This window comes from Dama dama, chromosome 9 (assembly GCF_033118175.1).
Source record: "Dama dama isolate Ldn47 chromosome 9, ASM3311817v1, whole genome shotgun sequence".
Taxonomy (NCBI): domain Eukaryota; kingdom Metazoa; phylum Chordata; class Mammalia; order Artiodactyla; family Cervidae; genus Dama; species Dama dama.
In genome coordinates, this window is record NC_083689.1 from 61,068,959 (window position 1) to 61,095,423 (window position 26,465).

At 39.3% G+C, this 26,465-nt stretch overlaps 1 protein-coding gene across 3 annotated transcripts in view; it reads right to left on the reverse strand.

Moving 5' to 3' along the window:
- Positions 1-5,766: 5,766 nt before the first annotated feature.
- The window catches only part of JAKMIP2 (janus kinase and microtubule interacting protein 2), a 188,569-nt gene continuing 167,870 nt past the window's right edge, over positions 5,767-26,465 (reverse strand). For 2 of the 3 annotated variants that reach the window (XM_061151667.1, XM_061151665.1), the window contains 4 exons: positions 25,058-25,261; positions 16,834-16,899; positions 13,321-13,391; positions 5,767-6,222 (listed from right to left, as the gene is read on the reverse strand). In XM_061151667.1, the coding sequence (XP_061007650.1) occupies positions 13,341-13,391; positions 16,834-16,899; positions 25,058-25,261 (321 nt within the window). In that variant the 3' untranslated portion in view covers positions 5,767-6,222; positions 13,321-13,340. The remainder of the gene's footprint in view (positions 6,223-13,320; positions 13,392-16,833; positions 16,900-25,057; positions 25,262-26,465) is intronic. The other variant, XM_061151666.1, reaches the window with a different exon arrangement.

Here is a 26,465-nt window from a genome sequence, read left to right on the forward strand (position 1 = left end):
CAGCTGGCAAGATTCTTCCCCCAACTGTATTCAGAGCAGGCATGCTAATGACCATAGATCTCTCCTCGTGAAGGTAAATTCTGCCTTGGACTCCTCACCACGGTGCCCCTTGGCAGGTACAATAAAAAGTTCCGAGTGGATAGATGAGAAGAAATCTATTTACCATCTTTGATATAGAGTTTGTTCTCTGACATTATAGGAATAACCCTGATTTCCCTCACCCCGTTTTTCAAAACTAGCTTAAGTAAAGAACCCACATGCTAATGCAGGAGATGCAAGAGATGCAAGTTGGATCCCTGGGCTGGGAAGATCCCCCAGACAAAGAAATGGCAATTCACTTCAGTATTCTTGCCTGGAAAATTCCATGGACAGAGCAGTCCGGTGAGCCACAGTACATGGTGTTGCAAAGAGTCAGACATGACTGAGCGCGCACACACACACACATAAAATGAAAACATATGGACAATGAAGGTAAAGTTTTTAAAAATGCAGTTTTATTATTTTTATATAAACTAAAACACCAGAGCTTATTGATTCCTATATTAAATACATAAATTATAAAATAACCATTCATAAAACTTTACATACAATAAGTTGGTTCCAATCTCTACGGTAATACATACAGTACATGTACATGTTCAGTGTACCTCAAAGGGTCATTCTGGTGAAACTCAGTTTATATTTTTCTTCCATTAATAAACAAGCACTGAAACAATCAATGGAGTCATGCTAATGAGATGGAGAGAAAGAACCCCAACTGAAGCAGATGATTGAATGAAAGCTCTGAGAAATCGACTCCCCTGGCTGTATTAACGCGGTAGATACCTGGGGAATTACGTATTCCTGTGCATTGGCTGTACCACACCCTACTACCTAAGTCCTACTGAGTCCCTGCAAAATTGGATCTTGAAAGTTCAAGTTGGCATGAACCCTTTTGGGAATGAGATTGTTAGCGGATACACATATGGGACTTTGGACTAATGTTAATACTGTAGATTGTGCTGGATTCTGTTGCTCTTTCCAGAAGACCACTGGCATTATTAGAAGGCTAGTTCACAGGTCTGAGTAATTGGAAAACCAATGAGTAGTTCTTTGCTTCAGTCAGAAACAGGGAATAGTAGTAATGGACAGAAGGTGGAAAAAAGGGAGGAGAGACAAGCAAGGAGGGGAAGAACACAGATATCAGACGCTGAACAAAAAATGAGTTACCCAGCAGCCTCAGAAAACCACTTCCCAATTCCTCAGTCCTAGGACAGAAGTACACAGTCTGTAAGCACTCACACCATCATACTATATACAGACTATATATGTGTATATATCTACATCACATATTTATAAAAGTGTTTGGGTTGTGATCTGCCTCATTGTGGGAAGTTATGGTTAAGTGGGGGCGGGGGGTCGGAAATAGGCACATTTTGTGACTTATCAATCAAATATAAGTGACTGCTATTACCACTGGATGCTGGGGACCTTGTTTTGGGAAACTGCTTCATCTACACTACAGTGAGTTCATGGAGGCTTGACTGTAGGCAAATTTAGACTCCAAGTTGTTCATCTACAGCACTCTCACCATACAGAACTTTGATATCACAAGGATGGAAATATAAGCATGGGAAGAAAGACCTCAATGCAAAACTACAAAGATAAAAAGAGGGAACTTCACCCAACCAACTACCTGTACTTCTGAGTTTGGTATACTAGGTTGAATATAATCCTTCTATTTTTGCCACATTGCCCCTTGAAGTTTATCTTTAGCGATTTTGGCTAAACATTGGACTTAAACTCTCAATAATAAAAGACTTGTTTAGAAAGAACTAAACTGCCAAACTAAAGGCAGTAAAGGAATGTGAGTCTGCTCTGCCCAGTACTGAAATGGGATCACAGAGGATGAACTCCAGCTTCTATTATGTCTGAATCCTCTTGCCACAATGCCTGAGGCTCAGTCTTAAGACAGTATATTATATAGAAATGACAAGGCAGGTGAACAGGATGGAAGTGTTTGGCGCTCAAGACCTTGTGCCCTACTTTCTTCCTTTTAGAAAGTGGGAGTCCACTTAAGGGGAGGATTGGGCCATCCTGGAAACATCAACTCAAGACAGTCATCCAAGACTTGCTCTGATAACTGACTCTCAAGTTATACTGAACTATTTCAGTATAGTAGATAAGCATATATATATATACACATTCATATATATATATATGTATATATGCTGTGCCATTCTTTGACAGATCAAGAAATACCATTAAATATTTAAAAAACAAAATGTCTATGCTGCCAATCTATTTTGACAGATAAAAAATGCAATTAAATATTTTTTTAAAATGTCTATGCTGTGCATCTATTTTGATGTAATATAACACATAAGATCCAGTTATTTTGCATCAGCACAGAACTGATGAATATTATTTTTACAATTTCCATGAAAACCTAGGAAGGTTAAAAGACATGCTTCATTTTTAAAACAATGAACTTACGAATTAAGTTGAAGACATTGAATACATGAATTACACAATGGGCTTACAAAAAAAGTTGACAATCAATAGGCAAAAAAGAACAAGTTGGCCAGAGATTTATTTTAAACTAAAAATCACCAAAGTAAGTTGAAATAAAATACTGTAGCAAAAATCAGTTGGCAAAAGTTTATTTGTTCTATTACTAATGGAGAATACACTTGTTCTACTTCAGTGATGACCCATGAGCCCTACATCATCTCTGTCCTCCTGAAGATCCACGCTGCCTATATGGGCAGTGTTTTTTTTTTTTTTTTTTTTTTTTTTTAATACAAAGCAAGATTTATTCTTCTACCACTAAAACTTCACTATTGGCAAAAATTTCATGTATATGACATAAATTAAAAGGGATTTTGTAGCTTATTTTAGCAAATTCTAGTGTTACCTAAAACAAAACTTGGGTGGTGTTAAAAAAGCAATTAGACAGCCAATTCAGCATCTGTTGATACTTTCTGACTTTATAGTCAAATATAGTCTTCAATTTATTTTTCCTTTCTTGTGAAACTTTTCCTGTTCTGAATAGTTATGCTAAATTGGGGCTTTCATTTTATCTCAAACTATTTTTTAATATTTTCAGTTATGTTTATTTTCCAAGAGAGGAAGGCTTTAGGAAAAGTTAAGTAAAATGAACCCTGAAGAATGCTGTTCTGATTGTTCCTCATTCATTGGCCAAATATGTCAGGATAGCTAAGATGAAGAAATTAGGTATTGAAGATTGGAGTGGGGATCATCTGATCTCTGTAAGAAGTAGAGCCACAGTCAACCTCTCAACTGTTGAGACACTTTTTACTCTTGCTGATCATGACATGCAAGGGAAGCATTCATCTGGATGTGGTCCATTTCCTTGGATCTACAAGTGACTGGAAAATACATGTACTATTTTGCTGATTGTTTTTATAACTGTGGAAATGCATAACAAAATATTTAGCCTTACTCAAAGATTTGTTAATTTTGAAGGTCATGAGTAAAGTGTGGTAAAAATATCATCTGTTACCTTAAAATCTTAGAGAAATTTACTAACCTCCTCGATCTTAAGCAAAAAGAAAGAATTCTTTTTTTCCCCTTGCATTTTCCCTAAACATATCTAAAGCTGCTTAGATGGATGGTCTTACTCATGGGGATTGCTCTTGTATGACTTGGTGTATGTGACACAATCCAATTTATAGCAGATAAGGTACCTGACTAAGCTACATTATTTTAATAAGTATTTCTGATCACCCGAACCATAATCAGTGCTTGAATATAAAATTTAACCTGCAAGTTTCTTGGTGGGAAAAGCAAAATGAAGAGGAAGGAAGTAGGTTTGGTGGAGCAGATGGAGTCTGAATTTACTCAGATGCACCCTGGGATGACCAATGGAAGAGAAAAGTCATCTAAAATATGGGAGAGTAATTTATCCTCTTCCATACATTCTGAGATTTGAAAGTTTTGGGTCACAAACTGTAGTAGCACCCTTTTTTACATTGCTTGCACAGTGAACGTACTCTTCATACTTAATATGGAAACTACCTGTTGAACAGAGAATCCAGCAGAAGGATGGTTACACTGTACATCCCCAGTAGGACATCTACAAGACCTCCCCCCAAATGAAAGGGATATCCATCAGACTAATTATGTGATACTCTCAGTTCACTCCAAACCTTAATTTCATGGCTGGCTCTCTTATGATGAGGGAGGACTTCTGAATTATGGCATGCATATGCAGTAAGGGGAGCTAGAAGATGCTTCTCACTGAAATGACACATTCTTCTATCTTGTTAATAGCATGAAAATGATCTATTTACTATAGGTGATTGGAGCTCCTGGTTCTGAATCGCTCAATCTTTATTGCTAGTAATTGACTGGAAAGCTTCAGTACCGCGGTGCTTAGATTGAATGAAACTGAAGCACTATTTTATTACACAGGGGACTCTTTTTCTCAACAACCACAAGAAAGTCAGATATAGCAGTCATCATAATTACAAAGCACTTTGTGCTACTTTAAGCACCTCTTGTTCCAGAATTGCAAAAAAGAAAGAAAAAAAAACCTTATGAAAAAGCATTTTAACCTCATTTTGCAGATGAGGAAACTGAGGCACAGAGAGGTTAAGTGACTGGGCCAAAGATACCTGGGTCAGCAGTAAATATAAGAACAAAAAGTGGGACCCCTGCATTGTAGCTTTAATTGTACTTTCTTCAGTTACTGTTCTGGCTTTAAAAATGCCAGCGCCAAAACTGAAGAGTAAGATACTGAATCCACGTGTGGAAGGACTTGTGTAGCATTTCATAGAAAGAGTTTCTGGCTCCCTACACACATTCTTAATGCATGGGAATGCTAGCCCTGTAAATAAAATCTTGACAATTGAAAAATTGAGGCTGTTTTGTTATCTACAGTAAATGAGTCTAAAATTAGCTTTTCAGCAACTTTTATTTGCTCTCAGAGCTGAATCCAAGACTCAGTATTACATAACTTAGGAAAAGTACCAGTCTTCTAATTGTCTATGGTAGAAAATGACCTTATCAGTAACACAATGTTACTTTTATATAAAAAAGTAGAGCTACCTTGTTGCTGTCATATCTCTGGGGAAAAAAAAATTATCAGTCTAAATGACAAGAGGTCAGAATGCTCTAAGCATATCAGGATACTTCTAAAAATAATCATATTTTCACTTAATAGTCACATCTCTGTGGAAAACTCATTTGTTGATAGAAGTTTACTTATCGCCTCTATTTGTATCAAATCACATGTTATTTGCAGGCAATTTTAAGCAGCCATTTGAAGACCAGTATTTTGGAAATGGAAAGATTCAGAGATGCCTCTGGCCCTATAGTCTGTGGCATTCTTAGACAGAACTAAGTCAGGGAGCTTGTGATCTAGAGCATCATCTTCTTAATTTTCAATAAGAATGAGATCAGTTTGTTGTTCTTGGAGGACCACAGAAGGCCAAGGAAGCATCTGCTTTTATGCATCTTATGTTGCATTTGCCTGGATCCTTCACATTGGTTGCCAGTTTAGTCGGGGTCACTGTGATCCACTTCTCATCTGTCACGTGTGGAATGCATTCCACAAGCTCCACTGTTTGCAGAAAAACCGGACACTGTTTTCCTTCTCACTCACATTGCAGATGTCTCTGTTCCTGAGGTTTAAACAATAATAAAGACAGAAAAGCAAATCCCTGTAGTAAGAAACCAGACTTTTCAAATCAAACATTTTATTGTAAACAGCTCCTCATAGGTATTCCTCGTGCTTCGATCCCCACCCCCCTTATCTTTCTGTTTTGATTTTTTTTTTTTAAATGATGTTTATTTCAGGACTAGTATTTCCATGGGGTGTGGTGTTACATTAAAATGACCCCCCCTGCACAGCAGGGGTAGAATGTTTCTTTGTAACTTTGGTTCCATGCCCAAGACACATCTTTGCTTGATCTGCTGAAACTGTTTCCCTTGCTGAATTGTTTCTTTCACACAATATATGTCTATAGTTCTTTCCTTCTGGTTTGACATATACACGTTTCGTTAAATGCAGCATATATTGTAGATTTTCAACAGGGTCATGTAGGAACTGTCAAGTAAGAAACCTTGAATAATGGCTTTAAAATACACAGGTGTAGTCCTGGCTACAGGATGGGTCTCAGCTTTTGATCTCCCTTTCACTGCTGTAAGCATTTCTGCCATCTTTGAAGGTTTAGAAGTATTTGCTTTTCTGCGGTCTTATCCGTGTTTTCGGTTTCTCTGTAAAACAGAGGGAGAAATTCTTTAATCATCATTTCAGTCAATAACGGAAACAGGAAAAAAAAGCACAAATTCGTTTTTTTTTAATTAAAAAAAAAAACCCATTTTTTATTCTTTACCACCTCTTGAAACAGTATAATCTTGTGCATGTTATGTAAAGAAAGTCTCTAAGCTTAATTTCTTTCCTTCAAAATGAGAGAATAGAAATGTCTATTTCGGGTTGCTGCAATGTAATGCATGTAAAGCAATTAACAGTTCTTGTCTCATATTAAGTGGCCTGATATATTAGCTATTATCAATATTGTCTTTTTCTCTGGGACTTTCTAAGCCAATGCCTTCAGAAGTTCAACTAAGATATTACTTTAAATTTAATCTTTAAAAATTTTATTGAAGTATAGTTGATTTACAATGTTGTATTAATTTATTCTGTATAGCAAAGTGACTCAGATGTATGTGTATGTATATCTATAATATATACACATATATATTTTATGTTCTTTCCCATTATGTTTTGTCACAGGATATTAAATATTATTTCCTGTGCTATATAGTAGGACCTTGTTGCTTATCCATCTTATATATAATAGTTTGCCTCTGCTAATCCCAAACTCCCATTCCTTCCCTCCCCTAATTACCAATCCCCTTGGCAACCATAAGCCTGTTCTCTCTCTGAGTCTGTTTTTGTTCTGTAGATATGTTAATTTGATTTGTATTTTAGAACCCACATGTAAGTGATATTACATGGTATTTGTCTTTTTCTCTCTGACTTACTTTGCTTAGTATGAGAATCTCTAGGTCCATCCATGTTGCTGCAAATGGCATTATTTCATTCTTTTTGATGGCTGAGTAATATTCCATTGTGTATATATACCACATCTTCTTTATCCATTCATCTGTTGATGGACATTTACATTGCTTCCATATCTTGGCTATTGTAAATAGTGCTGCTATCAACATTGGGGTTCATATATCTTTTTGACTTATAATTTTGTCTGGATACATGCCCAGGAGTGGGATTGTTGGATCATATGGCAACTCTATTTTTAGAGTTTTGAGAATATTTTTACTGTTTTCTGTAGTGGCTGTACCTATTTAAATCCCCACTAATAGTGTAGGCATAAGTGCATACTGTTGCTAAGTCATGTCCAACTCTTTGTGAACCCATGGACTGTAGCCCGCCAGGCTCCTCTGTCCATGGGATTATCCTGGCAGGAATATTGGAGTGGGTTGCCATTTCCCCCTTCAGGAATAGTGTAAGAGGGTTCCCTCTTTGCCACATCCTTTTCAAAATTTGTTATTTGTAGACTTCTTAATGATGGACATTCTCATGGGTAGGAGGTGGCACCCCATTGTAGTTTTGATTTGTATTTCTCTATTAATTAGTGATGCTAAGCATCTTTTCAAGTGCTTATTTGCCATTCATATGTCTTCTTTGCAGAATTGTCTATTTATGTCTTCCACCCATTTTCAGTTTCTTTTTGGGGAGGCTATTGCTGTTAAGTTGTATGAGCTCTGTATATTTTGGAAATTAAGCCCTTGTTGGGAAAGAACTGAAGGCAGGAGGAGAAGGGGATGACAGAGGATGAGATGGTTGGATGGCATCATTGACTCAATGGACATGAATTTGAGCAAGCTCCAGGAGTTGGTGATGGACAGGGAAGCCTGGCATGCTGCAGTCCATGGGGTCACAAAGAGTCAGACACGACTGAGTGACTGAACTGAACGGAAGCCCTTGTTGCTCACATGAAATATTACTTTAAAAGCAGGTCTGTCTACGCCTTTCACTGACTTACTTGTATATCAAAATTTCTCTCCAACAACATTGTTTAATGGCAGACAGTCTCTATCCCAAAGTCCTGATCTGAGGATTCCCTGGAAATTTTGCTACACAGGTTTCCTGTTTGACCCCAGAGTATCTCTGAAAAGACATTTCCCTGGACTGGGCCAGTCAATACTTCTAGGTCCATCCCTCTTTAATTCTATGTATCTGGGTTTTTGCTTGGGTAGAAGCTTAGGACATAATACGCTCCTCTAAGAAAAACCAGAAAATGGCACAGAGGACATTTTATCATGTACTGCATAAGGACGTGACCTTTAGAGTCTGAATGGCATGGATGGAGAAAATGGAATTTCCATGAAAAAGCCATTTAAGTTCTCCAAGGCTTAATTTCCCCATCTATAAAGTAAAGATACTAATTCTGTAGCAGAATTTAATGGTACCCCAGAAATGGTGGCCAAGATCCAAACTGGTGGAAAAGGAGGCATGTAGTATCTTAAGGATGCTTCCAGTTCACATACAGAGGCAAATCAGAGATTCAAAGAAATTTCTGCCATAGGTGCAAGTCAAAAGTATTTGGAACTCATATTTGCAGAATCACTTGGTTCATTCCCAAAGGCCAGATCAGACTGAGATGAAAGAGTGACCGAGTCACAGGAAAGTGAGTAGGAAGGAAGTACAGAGATTGGGATGAGAGTATACTGTGGGAGGGAGGTGTAGGTACCAAAAAGGCATAGAGATGGGTGGTGCTGGCACAAAGGAGCGCACGCTCAGTCACTTCAGTCATGTCCGATGCTTTGCAACCCCATGGACTGTAGCCCCCAAGTTCCTCTCTCCATGGGATTTCCCAGGCAAGAATGCTGGAGTGGGCTTCCATTTCCTGCTTCAGGGGATCTTCCCTACCAGGGATTGAACCCAGATCTCCTACACTGCAGGCAGATCCTTTACTGCCTGAGTCACCAGTGCAGCCCTATAATATTCCCATTGTCCTCAGTAAAGAAGAGAACTAATCTGAATGTGTTGGATGAAAGTGAGAGTGAAAAAGTTGGCTTAAAACTCAACATTCAGAAAACTAAGATCATGGCATCTGGTCCCATCACCTCATGGCAAATAGATGGGGAAACAGTGGAAACAGTGTCAGAGTTCATTTTTTTTGGCTCCAAAATCACTGCAGATGGTGACTGCAGCCATGAAATTAAAAGATGCTTACTCCTTGGAAGGAAAGTTATGACCAACCTAGACAGCATATTAAAAAGCAGAGACATTACTTTGCAAACAAAGGTCTGTCTGGTCAAGGCTATGGTTTTTCCAGTGGTCATGTATGGATGTGAGAGTTGGACTGTGAAGAAAGCTGAGCGCCAAAGAATGGATGCTTTTGAACTGTGGTGTTGGAGAAGACTCTTGAGAGTCCCTTGGACTGCAAGGAGATCCAACCAGTCCATCCTAAAAGAGATCAGTCCTAGGTGTTCGTTGGAAGGACTAATGCTGAAGCCGAAACTCCAATACTTTGGCCACCTCATGAGAAAAGTTGACTCTCTGGAAAAGACCTGGGGGCAGGAGGAGGAGGGGATGACAGACGATGAGATGGCTGGATGGCATCACCGACTGGATGGACATGAGTCTGAGTAAACTCCGGGAGTTTGTGATGGACAGGGAGGCCTGGCGTGCTGCGATTCATGAGGTCGCAAAGAGTCGGACACGACTGAGAGACTGAACTGATCTGAACTGAATCTGAATGTGTATAAACATGCATTAGGTGTGCGCACCTCTCTTCTCTATAAAGAAACTCATAGAGAAAGAGACGGGATTTGAGGTTACCTGAGGTGAGGAGTAGAGGGAAGGGATACTGGATGAATAGTCAAAAGCTATTATACAGACTACCAGTCATAAGATAAATAAGTACTAGGGATATTACAAACAACATGATAAATATAATTAATGCGATTATATGTTATATATAAAAGTTGTTAAGAGAGCAAATCCTAATAATTCTCATTGCAATAAAAACATTTTCTATTTCTTTAATTTTGTAGATGTTCACTAAATTTACTGTGGTAGTTATTTCAAAATGTATGTAAATCAAATAATCATGCCATACACCTTAAACTTATACAGTGTTGTATGTCAATTATATCACAATAAAACTGGAAGGAAAAAATGAATGCATGAGCACATGGTATCTCCTGAAACTATGTGGGGTTCCCCTTTGCTGTGCTTAGTCACTCAGTCGTGTCTGACTCTGCGTCCTCATAGACTAGCCCGCCGGGGGGTTCTCTGTCCATGGGGATTCTCCAGGCAAGAATACTGCAGTGAGTTGCCATGCCCTCCTCCAGGGGATCTTCCTGACCCAGGGATTGAACCCAGGTCTCCCTCATTGCAGGCAGATTCTTTACCAACTGAGCCACCAAGGAAGCCCAAGAATACTGGAGTGGGTAGTCTATCCCTTCTCCAGGGGAACTTCCTGACCCAGGAATCGAACTGGGGTCTCCTGCATTGCAGGTGGATTCTTTACCAGCTGAGCTACCAGGGAAGCCCTTAAGGTAGAAGTCCCAACTAATGCATGGGACTGAGCTATTTAGTCAGCAACCACTGAAAGCAGTAAGGGTACCTTCTTGGGAGCCTGCAACAGCTTCTAGACCATCCCGGACAAAAATGACTTAGGTAATTGCTAAAAGGAAAGAAGCATAAGTCATTTCATTTTAAGGTAGCTATCTTTATGTATTATTTAAGTTAGTCTTTGGTTTAAAAACAGGATAGAATATAAATCATTAATAGGACAAATATTTGTATGGTTATTTACAGTATGCTTTTGCTACCTGCTAATAAGTGAAGCCCCTTTCTTCCTTACTTCCTCCTTCCTCTGTCTCACCTGCTTTGGGCATATAAGTAGAATTAATCACTTGCCAGTAATGTCTTATTCACTTGTATTATTTAAATCCAGATTATTCTCTGAAGAGAAAGATGAAAAGGTAACTACTCATTTTGGTTTAGTTCCTAAATTATTGTACTTGGCAGTACTAGAGGTTTTATTCTCAAACTTGTAAATTTGCAAACTCAGTACATGTGATAGCCAACTTTTTCATAATAATAGCTAAGAGGTGCTGATTACTGAAACATGTGCCAGTCAATGTGGCAAATCCTTTATAAGGATAATCTTATTTAATTCTTTCAACACAATACCATGATATAGTTAATACAGTCACAATCATTTCATGGAACAGGAAACCTAATTTTGGTCTAAACCTACCATGACATGCTAGTATATGGCAGGATTAAAATTTAACAGTATATTTAACTTCAAAGCCATACATGTTAAACTACTCAGACTTTTTCCTGTATGCATTTTATATTATCCAGATTCACAATACCAGGAATTTGTTATATTATTAATCATATTAATAATTAATTATCAATTAATTATTATTTAATATTAATAATTAATTAATTAGATAATTAATTACTATTAATTATAATTATATTTTTTTCATTTGACCACTACAAAGCATCAATTATGTGCCACTCTGGAGGAAAAGCAAATCAAATTTTGTATATCCCTCAAAAAAATCAGGAAAAGGTATGCGGGATGAGCATACAGCAATTTTAAATCCCAAGAACTATGTAGTAGTTAGTATACAGATCATAGAAGACACCTCTGATTGCTGATATATATAAACCCAAGTGATGCTCAGAATGTGAGAGAAAGGCCTCTTTCACGTGTCAGGCACAACACGGTTAAAAGTGGACTCTGGCACGAGGCTGCCTGGGTACAAATCCTACACCTGTCCACTGTAGCTACATGGTCCTAGGAAAGTCACATGCTGTAGTTTTCCAATTGCAAAAAAAAAAGAAAGAAAAGCAATACCTACTTGCTAAGAGGGATTTGTGAGGATTAATGTATCTATTACTTAGAACAGCATCTAGCACATAGCTGTTAGCCATTACTTATGTTAATGTTCAAATTTACTCCTTTTCTAGCTAGTATTTACGAGGTTTGATTTTTCTTCCCAACACCACGTAGTACTTGTGCCTCACTGAACTTCATTTGCCTCGTTGATTGATTGTTATTTGGGGGTGGGAACTGCTTGTTTGCTGATGCTCTGGCCATTTTGATCCTTTTCTAGAGAACCTTGCCCATTTTTCTTTAGATATTCTCGTTCAGTTTAAGAGACTAAGTCCTCTTCTTTACGTGCTGCAAGGCTACTACTCTTTTTGTCAGACAAAGGATGATTTTCAGTCTTAAAAGAAAATCTTTTGGAGTAAGGAACAAAGCCAGGGAGTTGGTTCTATAAAGACACAACCTGCTGGGCATTTCTGCTTTACTTTTTCCTTGTGTCAGATCATGCTTTCCTGCTCCACATCCAGGTAACAAAGTTGATACCCACAGAGACAGAAAGCATCTCTCTTCCATTTTTCAACTTGTTATAGAAAATGTTAAGTAACACGGGGTGGGAAAAGATCCTTGCATAATATAACTTAATAAGATAACCAAAGTAGACACAGACCATGGTAAATGGACTTAGAACAGCAGGTAGCCCTTCTTTATTTTTAAGTAATGGTGTTAAGGTTTGTGCTTTCTGTACCTGGGTAGACATTAGAATCACCTGGTTAGCGTCTTAAAAATATAGATCAATCTTATTTTCCACTTCTCTCATCCTCTGTCTCATCTCCATGTCCAATAATCTGTTTCATTAAATTGGTAGTAAGGCTTTGAATTCTGTATTTTTACAAGAATTGGGAATCACTATCTAAGATTCTTTTTACTTACATTCACTTACAAGAAATAGATTTGATAATATAATAATAGTGAGTCTTCATTTTTTTTCTAAATTGACATTGAAAATTATCTTATTTGAAAACAAGATCCAATTTTCCTCAATATCCTGTTTCCTGAATTCTGATGAAAATGAACTAGGAGAAAGGGTTAAAAAAAAATCAGTCATTTTAACTTATTAGATTTATAGGAGCAGAATTTTCAAGCTGGAGGAGACACTGAAAACATACTCCTGTTTCTTCACTTTGTAGATACAGAAGTGACTCTTTGAGTGTAATGAGAGGCTACAATGAGAATTCAGAGATCTACAGACATCATGACTTTCCAAAGTAAGACACTTAGCTAGAAAAAGATTCTTGACTTTCACCATGCTTCATTTCTTTAATAATCACCCAAATGGACTGGATTGATTTCTCATTTTATGGTATTTAAGACTGGCATTTAAATACCAAATGTATTTTTTTTTTTTAAAACATGAACATAGTAACATGCTAGCATTCTCATCAAATAAGTCTTAGAAGCACGTTTTGAGAATTAAATGGAATCTTACCTGTAAGAGGCACCTTGACATCAAGGCCATAGAATAAAGGCAAGAGAGAAGAACAAGAATAGAAACAGAAACTGCAGAAGAAAAAGAAGAGGATTATGTAAATCTGAATTTCTGTAGTGCCATTCAGGTTGTACAAAACCTCAGCTTTTCCATATTGCTCAAATCTGATCATTTCTCACATACACACAAAGTACCTTTTATTTAAAAAAAACCATACCTTTTATTTGTTCACTAGTAAAGCAATACAATGAATAACTGTTGTTCAACTAACATCGACTGATACATTTTAGAATTCTGAGAGGGTCTTACAGGTAATTGGTCTAAGCTCTGAATTTTATAAGTGAGAAAAATAAACACAGAGCAGTTCATCAACAGACTAATTGTATATAATTTGATGGTACAGTGAAGCCTAGAGCTTAGACCTCCCAAGTCCTACTCTGTGTTATTATCTCTATTTTTAATGTGTGAGAGTGTAATTAAAAAATTAAAAAATGATCAAAGTGTATGCTTTATCACTCAATGCTATCATTATTTGGTTACTATGGCAGAGCAGGAAGAATATTAATTTGCAGGGTAAACATATGATTGCTTATCCACGTTGGGCACTCCTGAGAGGGAAATGGAACAATATTAGTAATTACATTGGGGTACCAGGTATAACCACGGTCTGTCCTGGGTGAGTGAAGGTATGTGGTCCTCCTACTGGTATGAACTATGCTTCTACATCAGAGATAGCTTCAGACAGTAAATGTATACTGTTGCTCCAGCTTGTCATGCTTCTGAGATAGATGTCTCCGTGTTTGACTCATAGAAGTTAAACGGAATCTGAGCTGTCTCTCTTCACCAAGAACCTTCACCAGAGAAGCAAAAACTTGGATGGAAAACACGCTTTGTGTAGCGCTGGTAGAAAACCAACTGTATACTAATTATAAAATCTTATAGGTCAGATCAGTTTTCTCAAATACTGATTTCCCTGGGGATTTACTCTTACAGAGTCATGAAGTCTTTTGACTTGTTATAACCCTTCAGGAGCATTCTGTTGGATTTGATAGTTTTGAATAGGTCCTGTATGGCAGTCTCATATTAGGCATATTATTTGCCTATTTCCTTTACTTACAAGGCTCTTGCTTCATGGTGGCAAAATTGCATGAACAAGTTATAAACATGGTGTGAAGAGCTATGTATTAGTGATCAGGCTACTAGAATGAAAAGCAGAAACTCTCTTTTCTTTTTCCCATTCCTTGAAGATGGGTAGTGATAGGATGTCACCTGTAGTGACAGTGGATGAAGGAGGGGAATGGAAGCCTTCCACTATTCCCATGAGATGGTCAGGTGTCAGGGCTACCTCTCTGGGCATAATAGGTGCTCATCACTTGATTTACGATGAGAGTCAAAATTCCGTGCCACATGGTGGGCAGGCTGTGGGCCTCAGGGTCATACACCTGACCTCTGCTTTTGATTTGCCATAGACGGGTTATATGATTTTGTGAAAGTTGTTTAATGTCTCTGAGCCATTGTTTCATTATCTGTATAAAAGGGGAACATAATAACTGCTGTGTTTGTCTCAATAATCAGGAGAATCAAATGAGATGATGACTTTGGCAGTGCTTTGGATAAAATGAAGAGCAGCATGTGGGAAGCAATTCTGCTATGTTTGTTGCTATCCCCTGATTTACACTGTGCGTGGGAACTGGAGACAAAGAAGGAATATTGTATGTGTCCTGAGGGGGTGATCCTGTACCCCACAGGAAAGAATGAAGACTATCTCTGACATGAGTGATCATTAGCCTCTTTACTATGCTTGTGGATGCAGTATTGAGGTCAAGTGAATAGAAGTCGCTTTATAAAGCATCTCTCATTCAAACCTCTAATCAGAAACCAACTGGATTGCCCTTGAAGTGGCTTAATTTAGTACTACGTATGGAATTTGCTGATTTAATAGCTAAATAATCCTCATTTTCTGTTAAGTACGTTAACCTATTATAAATATTTAGGAAGTTCAGACCTGTAGAATGAAAAGTACACTTACTTCAGCTAGGGTGGTGACATAACTAGATATAAAAAAAATTCCTTTTTCTGTTTTCCCTAAGTTATATGGGACTGAACTGAGTGAAGTTACTGGGGCAGAGCTGTCTTCTCTGCAATTTCCTCCCAGAACCACTCCAGGATTGTATAAGAATTAGCAGAGAGAGTGACTAGGACAAGGGTAGCCATTCAAAAACATGGAAAATGGAAGGCATCAGTGGTGTCCTTTGATAACCACAGAAACTGTGGCCAAGCCCTGCCTTCTGTGGGTCTTTCTGCCAAACACCAGGAAACCAGACTCAGCTTTTAGTTTATTACACTTTACCTTTGCCTCATTTAATCCCACAGAACTAAACAGCACACTTCAGAAATGAGGAAAATTCAAACTTATAAGCTTACATAAGATATGCACTTCACATTTAGAAATTCTAAAAATTATACTTTAATTTGAGTTATACTTTCTTAGTGTTTCCTAATTTTCATGTAAGTGACTTCATTTTTTCCCTCATGGAACAGATGAGAGGAGGTGAAGGAGAGTGTTACCACCCCTATTTTGTAGATACAGCTTAGACATGGTGGGTAAAGTCACTTACCCAACCTTAAATAAGTACATGAAGACTCAGCCTACAAAAGAATCTAGGGTCTGATTGTTTGGCTACTGGACCTTCCCAACTTCCTCTGAGAAGGACAACTATAAAAGCAATTTGGGATGAACCAAATTCTAATCGTTATCTTGGAAATAGCGGGTGGTTTACTATTTGCTCCTCGGGTGCCCATGGAAAACATGGCATGGAATACTGGAAAATACTGGAAAACAACCATGATTTTTTGCAACACAGGGGTTCAGGCAGCTACTTCCAGTCAATGAGATCAGAACTCCAGAGGATGCCTCTTGCCATCTCTGCTGTGTCCCTCCTCAGGCCTAGGGGGCTCCTGGCATCCTAGGCAGGACAATTCTGTGTTAATTATGCAAGACTGCCGAACTCACTGCAGCCAAGCAGTATCCCCGTGTTAGTCCTCTCCCTTCTTCCAGAGCACACACATTTCAAATGCCACCTTTACTCCCCAAGAGTGTTGGCTGACTAGGAAAAAGCAGTTCTTCTCTCAGACCACTGGGGAAATGACATGAGGGCCAAATTTTCAAGTGTCAATCTAAATTTCTGAAGACATTATCTCAAAAAGGAAGAGGAAAGCAGAATAATGAAACTAGGAGAAACTTTTGGAAAAGATGTGAAGATGGAAAAGTGAAAACTGAGGAAAGAAAACACTTACAGAAAAGAACAAGAATCAAAACAAAAGGCAGAAATGTATAACTGAAAGCAGATGCTTTGCCAGAACCCTGGTGCCTGACTACAGGGAGAGCTTAACTATACCTGCCCACACACAACACACAATAGCTGAGAAGAAAGAAAACACAGTGAGTGAAACCAACACTACTGTCTGATCTAAAAAACAAAGATTGAAATACACGCTGAACTTCACACATACCTTTTCTTCTAGGTCCTTTATCTGTCTTTTCTGGATGTCTGTTTTATCTTCTAAGTCACGAATTCTCTGAAAAAAGGGGGAAAAAACCTGAATGCTTTACAAGGTGTTAAGTTAAACAAGGTCATTCACCAAGCTAAAACACAGAACTTCCCATAAAAACATTAGCATCTGGAAATGTCATGTATACATTTTTCTACACCCGGAGGGTTATTGCATATTTCAAAAATTGCCTGTACTCATATTCAAAATGATTGTTATTGACTGTATTTTAAAAATATTTGCCATCCTTTTTCTTCTGGGTCAATCTATCTCTGCAGACCTCTTCCCTGTGAGAGAGGTATGGTTCTCACCCCACTATCCTTGAGCTTGGTCAGCAGACCTGTTTTGGCCAGGGGAACATGAGTTGGGAGTGAGATGTGGGAAAGTCACCTCTTTGTGGAGACAGCTGTGTGTCCCAGAGCTAGAGAAAAACGGACACACTTTGTTGTAACCCATTTAGATTAAGGTTTTTGATTGTTTTTTGCCTCATTAAAAAATGGCTAAAAGTGGCTCACACAAATGCCATTAGTTGCTGTTCTACTTTTTTTTCTTCAATCTTATTTCAAATTTGTTTCAGGGTATGATCTTCTCATAAAACCAGACAGATCAATTTTCATAAAACAAAGGTAGAGATTACACTTCAAAAAAAATCCAAAGAAGGAACTGATAACTTAGGGGGAAAAAAAAACATTACAAGAATAGCACAAGCAATCCTGAAGATAAAAAAAGCTCAGAAATATCTTTGAAATTACCTGTAAACTATAACAAAATTTCAGTAATTTGAATAGCACAGATTTGAAATCAACATTACATAGACACTAATTTGAAAGTGACAAAGGAGAGTGAAAATGTTGGCATAAAGCTCAACATTCAGAAAACTAAGATCATGGCATCTAGTCCCATCACTTCATGGCAAATAGACGGAGAAACAGTGGAAACAGTGACAGACTTAATTTGGGGGGGCTCCAAAATCACTGCAGATGGTGACTGCAGTCATGAAATAAAAAGACACTTACTCTTTGGAAGGAAAGTTATGACCAACCTAGACCACATATTAAAAAGCAGAGATATTACTCTGCCAACAAAAGTCTGTCTAGTCAAGGCTATAGTTTTTCCAGTGGTCATGTATGGATGTGAGAGTTGGACTATGAAGAAACCTGAGCACAGAAGAATGGATGCTTTTGAACTGTGGTGTTGGAGAAGACTCTTGAGAGTCCCTTGGACTGCAAGGAGATCCAACCAGTCCATCCTAAAGGAAATCAGTCCTGAATGTTCATTGGAAGGACTGATGTTGAAGCCGAAACTCCAATACTTTGGCCACCTGATGCGAAGAGCTGACTCATTTGAAAAGACCCTGATGCTGGGAAAGATTGAGGGCAGGAGGAGAAGGGGATGACCGAGGATAAGATTGTTAGATGGCATCACTGACTCACTGGACGTGAGTTTGAGTAAACTCCGGGAGTTGGTGATGGACAGGGAGGCCTGGAGTGCTGCAGTCCCTGGGGTCGCAAAGAGTCAGACACGACTGAGCGACTAAACTAAACTGAATTGAATTTGTAAGTGAATAAAAGTTTTCAAATTTCCTTCTGGCAAATTAAAGGCCTCATATGTTCATGGCATAGGGTTACACAGTGTAGGCTTATAATTTAGTGCCTCTTTTGGGAATAATTAGAAAATGGAGAATGGGAGTCCAAGAAGAAAACAATGGAAGCTAAACGATGTGATAACATGAAAGACCAGGTTTTACAGTGCAGTGTGGGGAGACAAAACTGTAAGCTGGAACAAACAACAGCTGAGCTTGGAAACTATATCCCCTCTCTGAACAGTGGTTCTCAACTAGGGGTGATTTTGCACCCCAGATGACATTTGGCAATATCTGGACATTTTAAAAAGTTAAAGTGACTTTAGTATATTCACAAAGTTATGCAACCATCACCACTAATTATCCAGACAGTTTCAAATCACATGTGATCACCAGTCACAACTAGCATCTAAGGGGCAGAGGCCAGGAGTGCTCTAAATATCCTGCAGTACACAGATCACTCCTCGCCAACTTCCACGAAGAAGAATCATCAGACCCAAAATGTCAGCCAGGCAGAGATTGAGAAATCCTCCTTTAAACAAAAGGGGGTGAGGTTTCTGCAGGAGGGGAGGGTGTGTGTTGTTAGAAGGACTGTGAAATTATGTAACAATGAATGTTGATGTGTGTGACAACGAATGATAAATAAATGTGTGTGATGTATGTGCTTGCGTGTATTTCCACAGTGCTGCTTATGCTCCAAAGCTACACAGGGAAAGAATAAACTTGTTAGATATTTCTACCTCAAGTGTGCAAGTATTTCCTTGATACAGTCTGTTGGATGTGGAGACAAGCCTTACATCAATTAAATCATGGGCATGAGAGATGAGTGTAGTGTCTACTCAGCCTCCAGCTCTGTGCTTGCTGGGCACCTGCTTACACGTTCAGGATTGTGCTGGATGTAATGGCGAACACAGGCAAGGTGTCACTTAGTTACCGATCTCAAAGAACCATCACATCCAGATAGGGAGATAAAAATGGAAAACACAGGAAAAAAAACGATTATGTAGAAAGGGAAAACAGGGCAAAACTAAGCAAATTCCATCACCCATCTCTAATACCTCGTACAGTGCTTAGTTGTACAAAGGAGCTGCCTATACATATTTATTAAGTGAGTTATGTATGCTCATTGAGTGCTGTGGGCTTTATTTCTTTTTCCTTCCCAGCTTTTCCCAGACTGCCATCTGATCTAACAGGAAACCCTGTAGAGTCCAAAACAGATCTCTTTTCTACCAAGTAGGAAAGTTTCTACTGCTCCCAAGTGTACCAAGTTCCCCATCAGAATTGTGAGAGGTTATTGCCTGCTCTTCCCGCTTCTGATCATCTGCATCCTACAGCCATCTACAGCAGCCAGTGTGAACTCTTAGAACGTGAAATGGTAGGCTTCCTTGGTAGTCCAGTGGTTAAGATTCTGTGCTTCCAATGCAATGTGGGTTCGATCCCTGGTCAAGGAACTAAGATCCCACATGCCATGTGCCACAGCCAAGAAAATATTACACACACACAAAACAAAGAATGTGAAATGATCACAGCAGTCCTTGAGCTTTAAGCGGCAAGGAAGAGGAAGAACGGAGAGTCGGCCGAGTTGCTCTTAGAATAAAACCCAAACTTCTTCAGGCCCAGCATGATCTAGCCCTGTCTTACCTCTACAGATTCACCTCGCAGTCACCTTTCCTCAGCTCCACGTGCTCCTGCCATGTTGGCCTTCTCTCTGCTCCCTGAATATCCCAAACATTCCCACAATAGAGACTTAGCCCCTGCTGATCCTAACTTCTGGCCACCTTGCCAAGATCTCTGTGCGGCTGATTCTTTGGGATTTCAACATCCTCAGACCAGCCAGTTTAGAGTCGTTAATCCTACTCCCAAGCTCTCTCTCACACACACACACACACAGAGACACATGCATGTATCTTCAGAGCACTCTCTGAAACTGCCTTGGCCACTGCTTGTTTGCCTTGCCTCTTTGCCCCTCTTCACCTGCAGGACACATGAGAGAAGTGACCTGTATGTCTTTGCCCGACACCACATTCCCAGCACCCAGCACAGGCAGGCCCTCAGTAACTGGTCTTGAACGAGTGTATAAAAGGGTATGGGATATATATTTTTTTCCAGTAGTAAGTGATCCATTGTCTTCATCTGGGAGAGCATCCCGCAGGAGGCAGAGCTTACACTGGGATTAGAAAAATGAGAACATTTGGATACATGCAGCAGACTTTGAAGGACATTTGGGGGTCAGTCAGGCAAACGAAGGCTTAGAAGTGGAAAATCATGGCCTCAAGAGTAAAGGAAGAGTTCTACACAAATAGAGGAACATAAGCTCTGGAGAGATTGTCTTAAATCCAATTTTTAGGGGAGGGGTAGCCAGCTACTGAAGGACCTGGAGATTTCTGCATGCCTAGACTCAGCTGGAAAGTGGGATCATGGAAGCTTTTGAGGAAGAAGGTACCATCAGAAAAGGTGAGAAGGATAAGGAAGACCCCAGCGTCTTCAGTCTGATGCTTTGAGATACGTCAGTTCCACTAAACAAGACAGGCAGATGGGGAGAGAAGAGAGAAGCAAAGACAAGAACGTATGTTCAGCTGTGTTTCACATGAGTTCACTTTGAAACATTCAAACAGAAATGTCTAATAAGTGGTTAGTGATAGGTTCTTTAATTTAGACTGCCTTATAAACTTGCTGCTTGTAACTGCCTTATAAACTTGCTGCCTTATAAACGGTCGTGTCCAACTCTGTGTGACCCCATAGACGGCAGCCCACCAGGCTCCACCATCCCTGGGATTCTCCAGACAAGAACACTGGAGTGGGCTGCCATTTCCTTCTCCAAGTATGTAACTTACATATGACAAATCCTGTCCAATGTCTTCTGGAATAACTCTCTCAAATCAAAGCTACTGATTGAAAGGAAAAAAAGAGTAAGAAATAACTGGAAAGGAATATTCTAATGAACAGCTGTTTGGGAGACAGAAAATGTCAATGAAATTATGAGACTTAAAAATGTGTGGTGTTCAGTTGCTCAGATGTGTCTGACTCTTTGCGACCCCACAGACTGCAGCACGCCAGGCTTCCCTGCACTTCACCATATCCTGGAGTTTGCTCAAACTCAAGTTCATTGAGTTGATGATGCCTTCCAACCATCTTGTCCACTGTCATCCCCTTCTCCTCCTGCCTTCTCTCTTTCCCAGCATCAGGGTCTTTTCAAATGAGTCAGTTCTTTGCATCAGGTGGCAAAAGTATTGAGCTTCAGCTTCAGCATCAGTCTTTCCAATGAATATTCAAGACTTATTTCCTTTAGGATTGACTGGTTGGATCTCCTTGCAGTCCAAGGGACTCTCAAGAGTCTTCTCCAACACCACAGTTCAAAAGCATCAATTCTTCGGTGCTCAGCCTTCTTTATGGTCCATACATGACTACTGGAAAAACCACTGCTTTGACTATACAGATCTTTGTCGGCAAAGTAATGTCTCTGCTTTTTAATGCCCTGTCTAAGTTTGTCACAGCTTTTCTTCCAAGAAGCAAGCATCTTTTAATTCCATGGCTGAAGTCACCATCTGACTTTGATCACCATCTTTGAACACCATCTGATATTGTAGCCCAAGAAAATAAAGTCTGTCACTGTTTCCATTGTTTCCCCATCTATATGCCATGAAGTGATGGGACCGGATGCTATGATCTTTGCTTTTTGAATGCTGAGTTTTAAGCCAGCTTTTCATTTTCCTCTTTCACCTTCATCAAGAGGCTCTTTCGTTCCTTTTCACTTTCTGCCATAAGGGTGGTGTCATCTGTATATCTGAGGTTATTGACATTTCTCTCGGCAATCTTGATTCTAGCTTATGATTCATACAGCCTGGCATTTCATGTGATGTACTCTGCATATAAGTTAAATAAGCAGGGTGACAATATACAGCCTTGACTCACTCCCTTCCCAGTTTTGAACCAGTCTGTTTTTCCATGTTCAGTTCTAACTGTTGCTTCTTTATCTGCATACAAGTTTCTCAGGAGGCAGGTAGTAGGGTGGTCTGGTATTTCCATCTCTTTAAGAATTTTCCACAGTTTGAGGTGACCTACACAGTCAAAGACTTTAGTGTAGTCAATGAAGTAGAAGTAGATGTTTATCTGGAATTCTCCTGGCTTTTCTATGATCCAGTGAAAGTGAAAGTTGCTCAGTTGTGTTCAGCTCTTTGCAACCGCATGGACTGCTCCTCTGTCCATGGGATTTTACAGGCAAGAATATTGGAGTGGGTAGCCATTTCCTTCTCCAGGGGATCTATCCAACCCAGGAATGGAACCTGGGTCTCCTGCATTGCAGGCAGAGTCTTTATCATCTGAGACACCACGGAGGCCCTATGGTCCAATGGATGTTGGCAATTTGATCCCTGTTTCTTCTGCCTTTTCTAAATCCAGCTTGTATATATGGAAGTTCTTGGTTCATGTACTATTGAAGCCTAGCTTGGAGGATTTTGAGCATTACTTTGCTAGCATGTGAAATGAGTACAACTGTGCAGTAGTTTGAACATTCTCTGGCGTTACCCTTCTTTGGGATTGGAATGAAAACTGAGCTTTTCCAGTCCTGTGGCCACCGCTGTTTTCCAAATTTGTTGGCATACTGAGTGCAGCACTTTAACAGCATCATCTTTTAGGATTTGAAATAGCTCAGCTGGAATTCCATCACCTCTACTAGCTTTGTTCGTGATGATGCTTTCTAAGGTCCATTTGACTTCATACTCCAAGATGTCTGGCTCTAGGTTAGTGATCACACCATTGTGGTTATCCGGGTCATGAAGATCTTTTTTGTATAGTTCTTCTGTGTATTCTTACCACCTCTTCTTAATATCTTATGCTTCTTTAGGTCCAGACCATTTCTGTCCTTTATTGTGCCCATCTTTGCATGAAATGTTACCTTGGTATTTCTAATTTTCCTGAAGAGATCTCTAATCTTTCCCATTCTATCGTTTTCCTCTATTTCTTTGCACTGTTCACTTAGGAAGGTGTTCTTATCTCTCCTTGCTATTCTTTAGAACTCTGCATTCAGATGGATATATCTTTCCTTTTCTCCTTTGTGAAAGGCAGTGGGAACTTAAAAATATAATGCAACTAACAGCTCAGACCAGATTAAACAGAACCTTTGCTTTTGGGAGTAAAGTACCTTAGCTGATTGAAGATACACTTAAAAGCACTGAGAAAATTTTAGTCATAAATAAATTTAGATAACTATTTGTCCATCTTAAACACTTCTACAGTTCTATGACACACCTCCTACTTTGCTGAAATTAAATGCTATTGCATTCAAAGAAATACTTATCAAGAGGACAAGTTCATTCTCTTAGAGAAGCAATGATTCTGTTGAGTCTATTATTAAATCCTTTAAAAACTCTCTTCAGAGTTGAAATCCAAAATTTTATGATGGAATCTCAAGAAACCAATGCATGTGTTTATTATCTTTGGAACAAAATGGCTTCAGAGTTTCCTGTTAACTTGGGTAATTTATTAGTCTATAAAGATTCACAAAATTCTTGGCTACAACTGAAGTGTGATAAATGTCATGTTCCCCATAAACTATTCTTACCGGTGTCATAAAATAACCCCTGTTCCTTTTCCACTCACCTTGATCTCTAATGACCACATGATTCTCACCTCTTGTATAGCCCATCTGGATTTCATACCAGTTGCTTATTACAGCTTATGAGTACCAAGTGCACTAGCCTGGAACTCTCAATTCTGGAATTATTACAGAATCTGCTTTTTGACCAGGACCCTAGTCTTTGCCTGCCAAGGAATGATATGAACAAATAGTTGAAATTAAGAATGCTGGCTATAAGTTAATACTGGGTATTTATTTTGAGCCTTGCTGGTCTAGGAAAGTCATATAAATGATAGATGACTCAAGCTGTAGAAGACAGTATAGTGCAACGTTTATGTGCACTAGCCTTGGAGTTGGGCTGATCTGGGTTGTAATTCTTGCTCTGTAGCTTACTATCTGTCATCTTGGGCAAATGACTTAAGCACTTTTTTCTTCAGTATCATGATCTCTTTAAGTTGCAATTATAAGAATACTTACAGCAGTGGGCTGTGGTGAAGATTAAATAAAATGATGGAAGGAGAGCCCTTAATTTAGTTTCTGACCTACAGCAAATGCCAGTAAATCAGAGGTGGCTTCCAGGCTTTGTTGTTGCTGCTGCTGTTTATTCTGGGAATAAAGAGAAAGGCCCTTTTACCCTCTTCTGATGATTCCATCAGGCTTGGTTATGGACTGGGGTGAAAAACAGCATGATCTCTGTCCTGGAAAAAGTCCCAAAGAGTCCCTTCCCAGGGAAAGGGACATGGTCAGGTTCCATGAAATTCAAAGGGTATTATTTCGTGACGAAGTTGTTGCAAAAAACAGGAGCATGACACAGTGCTTCTGAACTGCCAATTTTCTTCAGATTAATTCATTAAGAAACCATCACCCTGTTTCTGAGTGTCGGTGTGAAAGAGCAGCTATTTATTTTACTCTCTGAAAATGGCTTCTAGCTCTCAGGATCCTTCATACCCCCATCAACACTCCGTACTAAGCACCAGGTCCCATGTGCTCCGCACCACCCAACACAGATGTGGTACCTCCATCCTCACCTGGTGGGCCTGCTGTAAGAGCTCCATCCTCTCCTGGAGAATCTGACAGTCATACTCTCTGCTCTTCCTCAGCATCTGCCGCCGTAACTTCTCCACTGCTGTCCTCAGCTCCTCCTGCTGCTTTTCATTTAATAATTCACCAAATTTAATAACAGTTTCTTGCTGCAGAGCATTGTACAAAGTTGCTTCTAGTTCCTGGATTCTCTGGCAAATAGAAGTAGAAAACTTTGGAGTTTAGTATCTTACAGGTGGTGTATAAACATACACATGTGTGTATATGGGGAGGGATGTATTATTTTACCCTCACAGGACCATAGCAACAAAATAAATGTCAAAGCTTGTCCAGCTTAAATATCCTTTTGATGATTCCCTTTATAAGATGCCATAAGGGTCATCTAGCCAATATGTAAACTTCCCTGATGGAGGGGAATTTGTTCTTTTTCCTGGATCCTGTCTATTTCACATACTTTTCCTCTTTAGGAAGTCCTTACCTTGTTATAACTGTATATCCTTCTATTCTCAAACGTAGCTGAGAATAAATTTGTTCTCTCTTTCATTTGACAGATATTTAAAGATATCTATTGTGGCAGTATATTATTTAGAAATAAGCATTGCAAAGTGGTCCATGTTAGAATACTGGAAATTGGAGGTATTTCACACACACGTACACAGTGCCACCTCTCTCTACATGACACACCTCTGATGATGGCTTTATAGTCTCCATTTTTTTTCTTAGAAATTGGGAAATAGAGCCTAAGACCCTTTGGAATTGGACTGTTTTTTAATACTCTGAGATTGGTAGTTGCTGTAGCTGTAAAATGCCTCCTTGAGGCTCTTCTTTTTTAGATGAAGAGTCTACTGCTTTGTACAGCCCAGTTTTCTTTTCTTTCACATGCTTCATTCAGATACATTTACCACAATCTATAATCTTATCCCCACGACTCTGACAGAGGTGAAAGGACATGACCTGGAGAGGGATGTCCTCCAAGCTCCTGTTCTGGACTAAGTGGGCTGACTTACCTTTTAAAAGTTAATGATCAGAATGAGTCTTCAGTCCTGGGACTCACACACATCGTCTAACATTATCATGTGTAGGTAGAGGAGGTAAGGTTGAAAGGGTAGGAAGGGAGGGAAAAATTCCCTCCTTTATTCTCTAAGCAGAGGGCAACTCTCCTTCCCCATCAGGCGGTGCTCAGAATCTCTTACTCAACTTGGAGGGGGAGTACCAATTCATCTTTGTTAATAGCTGGGGCTAAGTGCTTCACTCTTCTCCCAACAGCAATTCAGGTTGCTTCCAGGAAAGCATTACAAAAACTTTTAAGTGTCCTCTTTTTTGTCTTGAGTCAATATACTGCGTGGTGGGGGGCGGGGCGGCGGGGGGGGTGGGTGGGTGGGCTTGCTGGGCGGG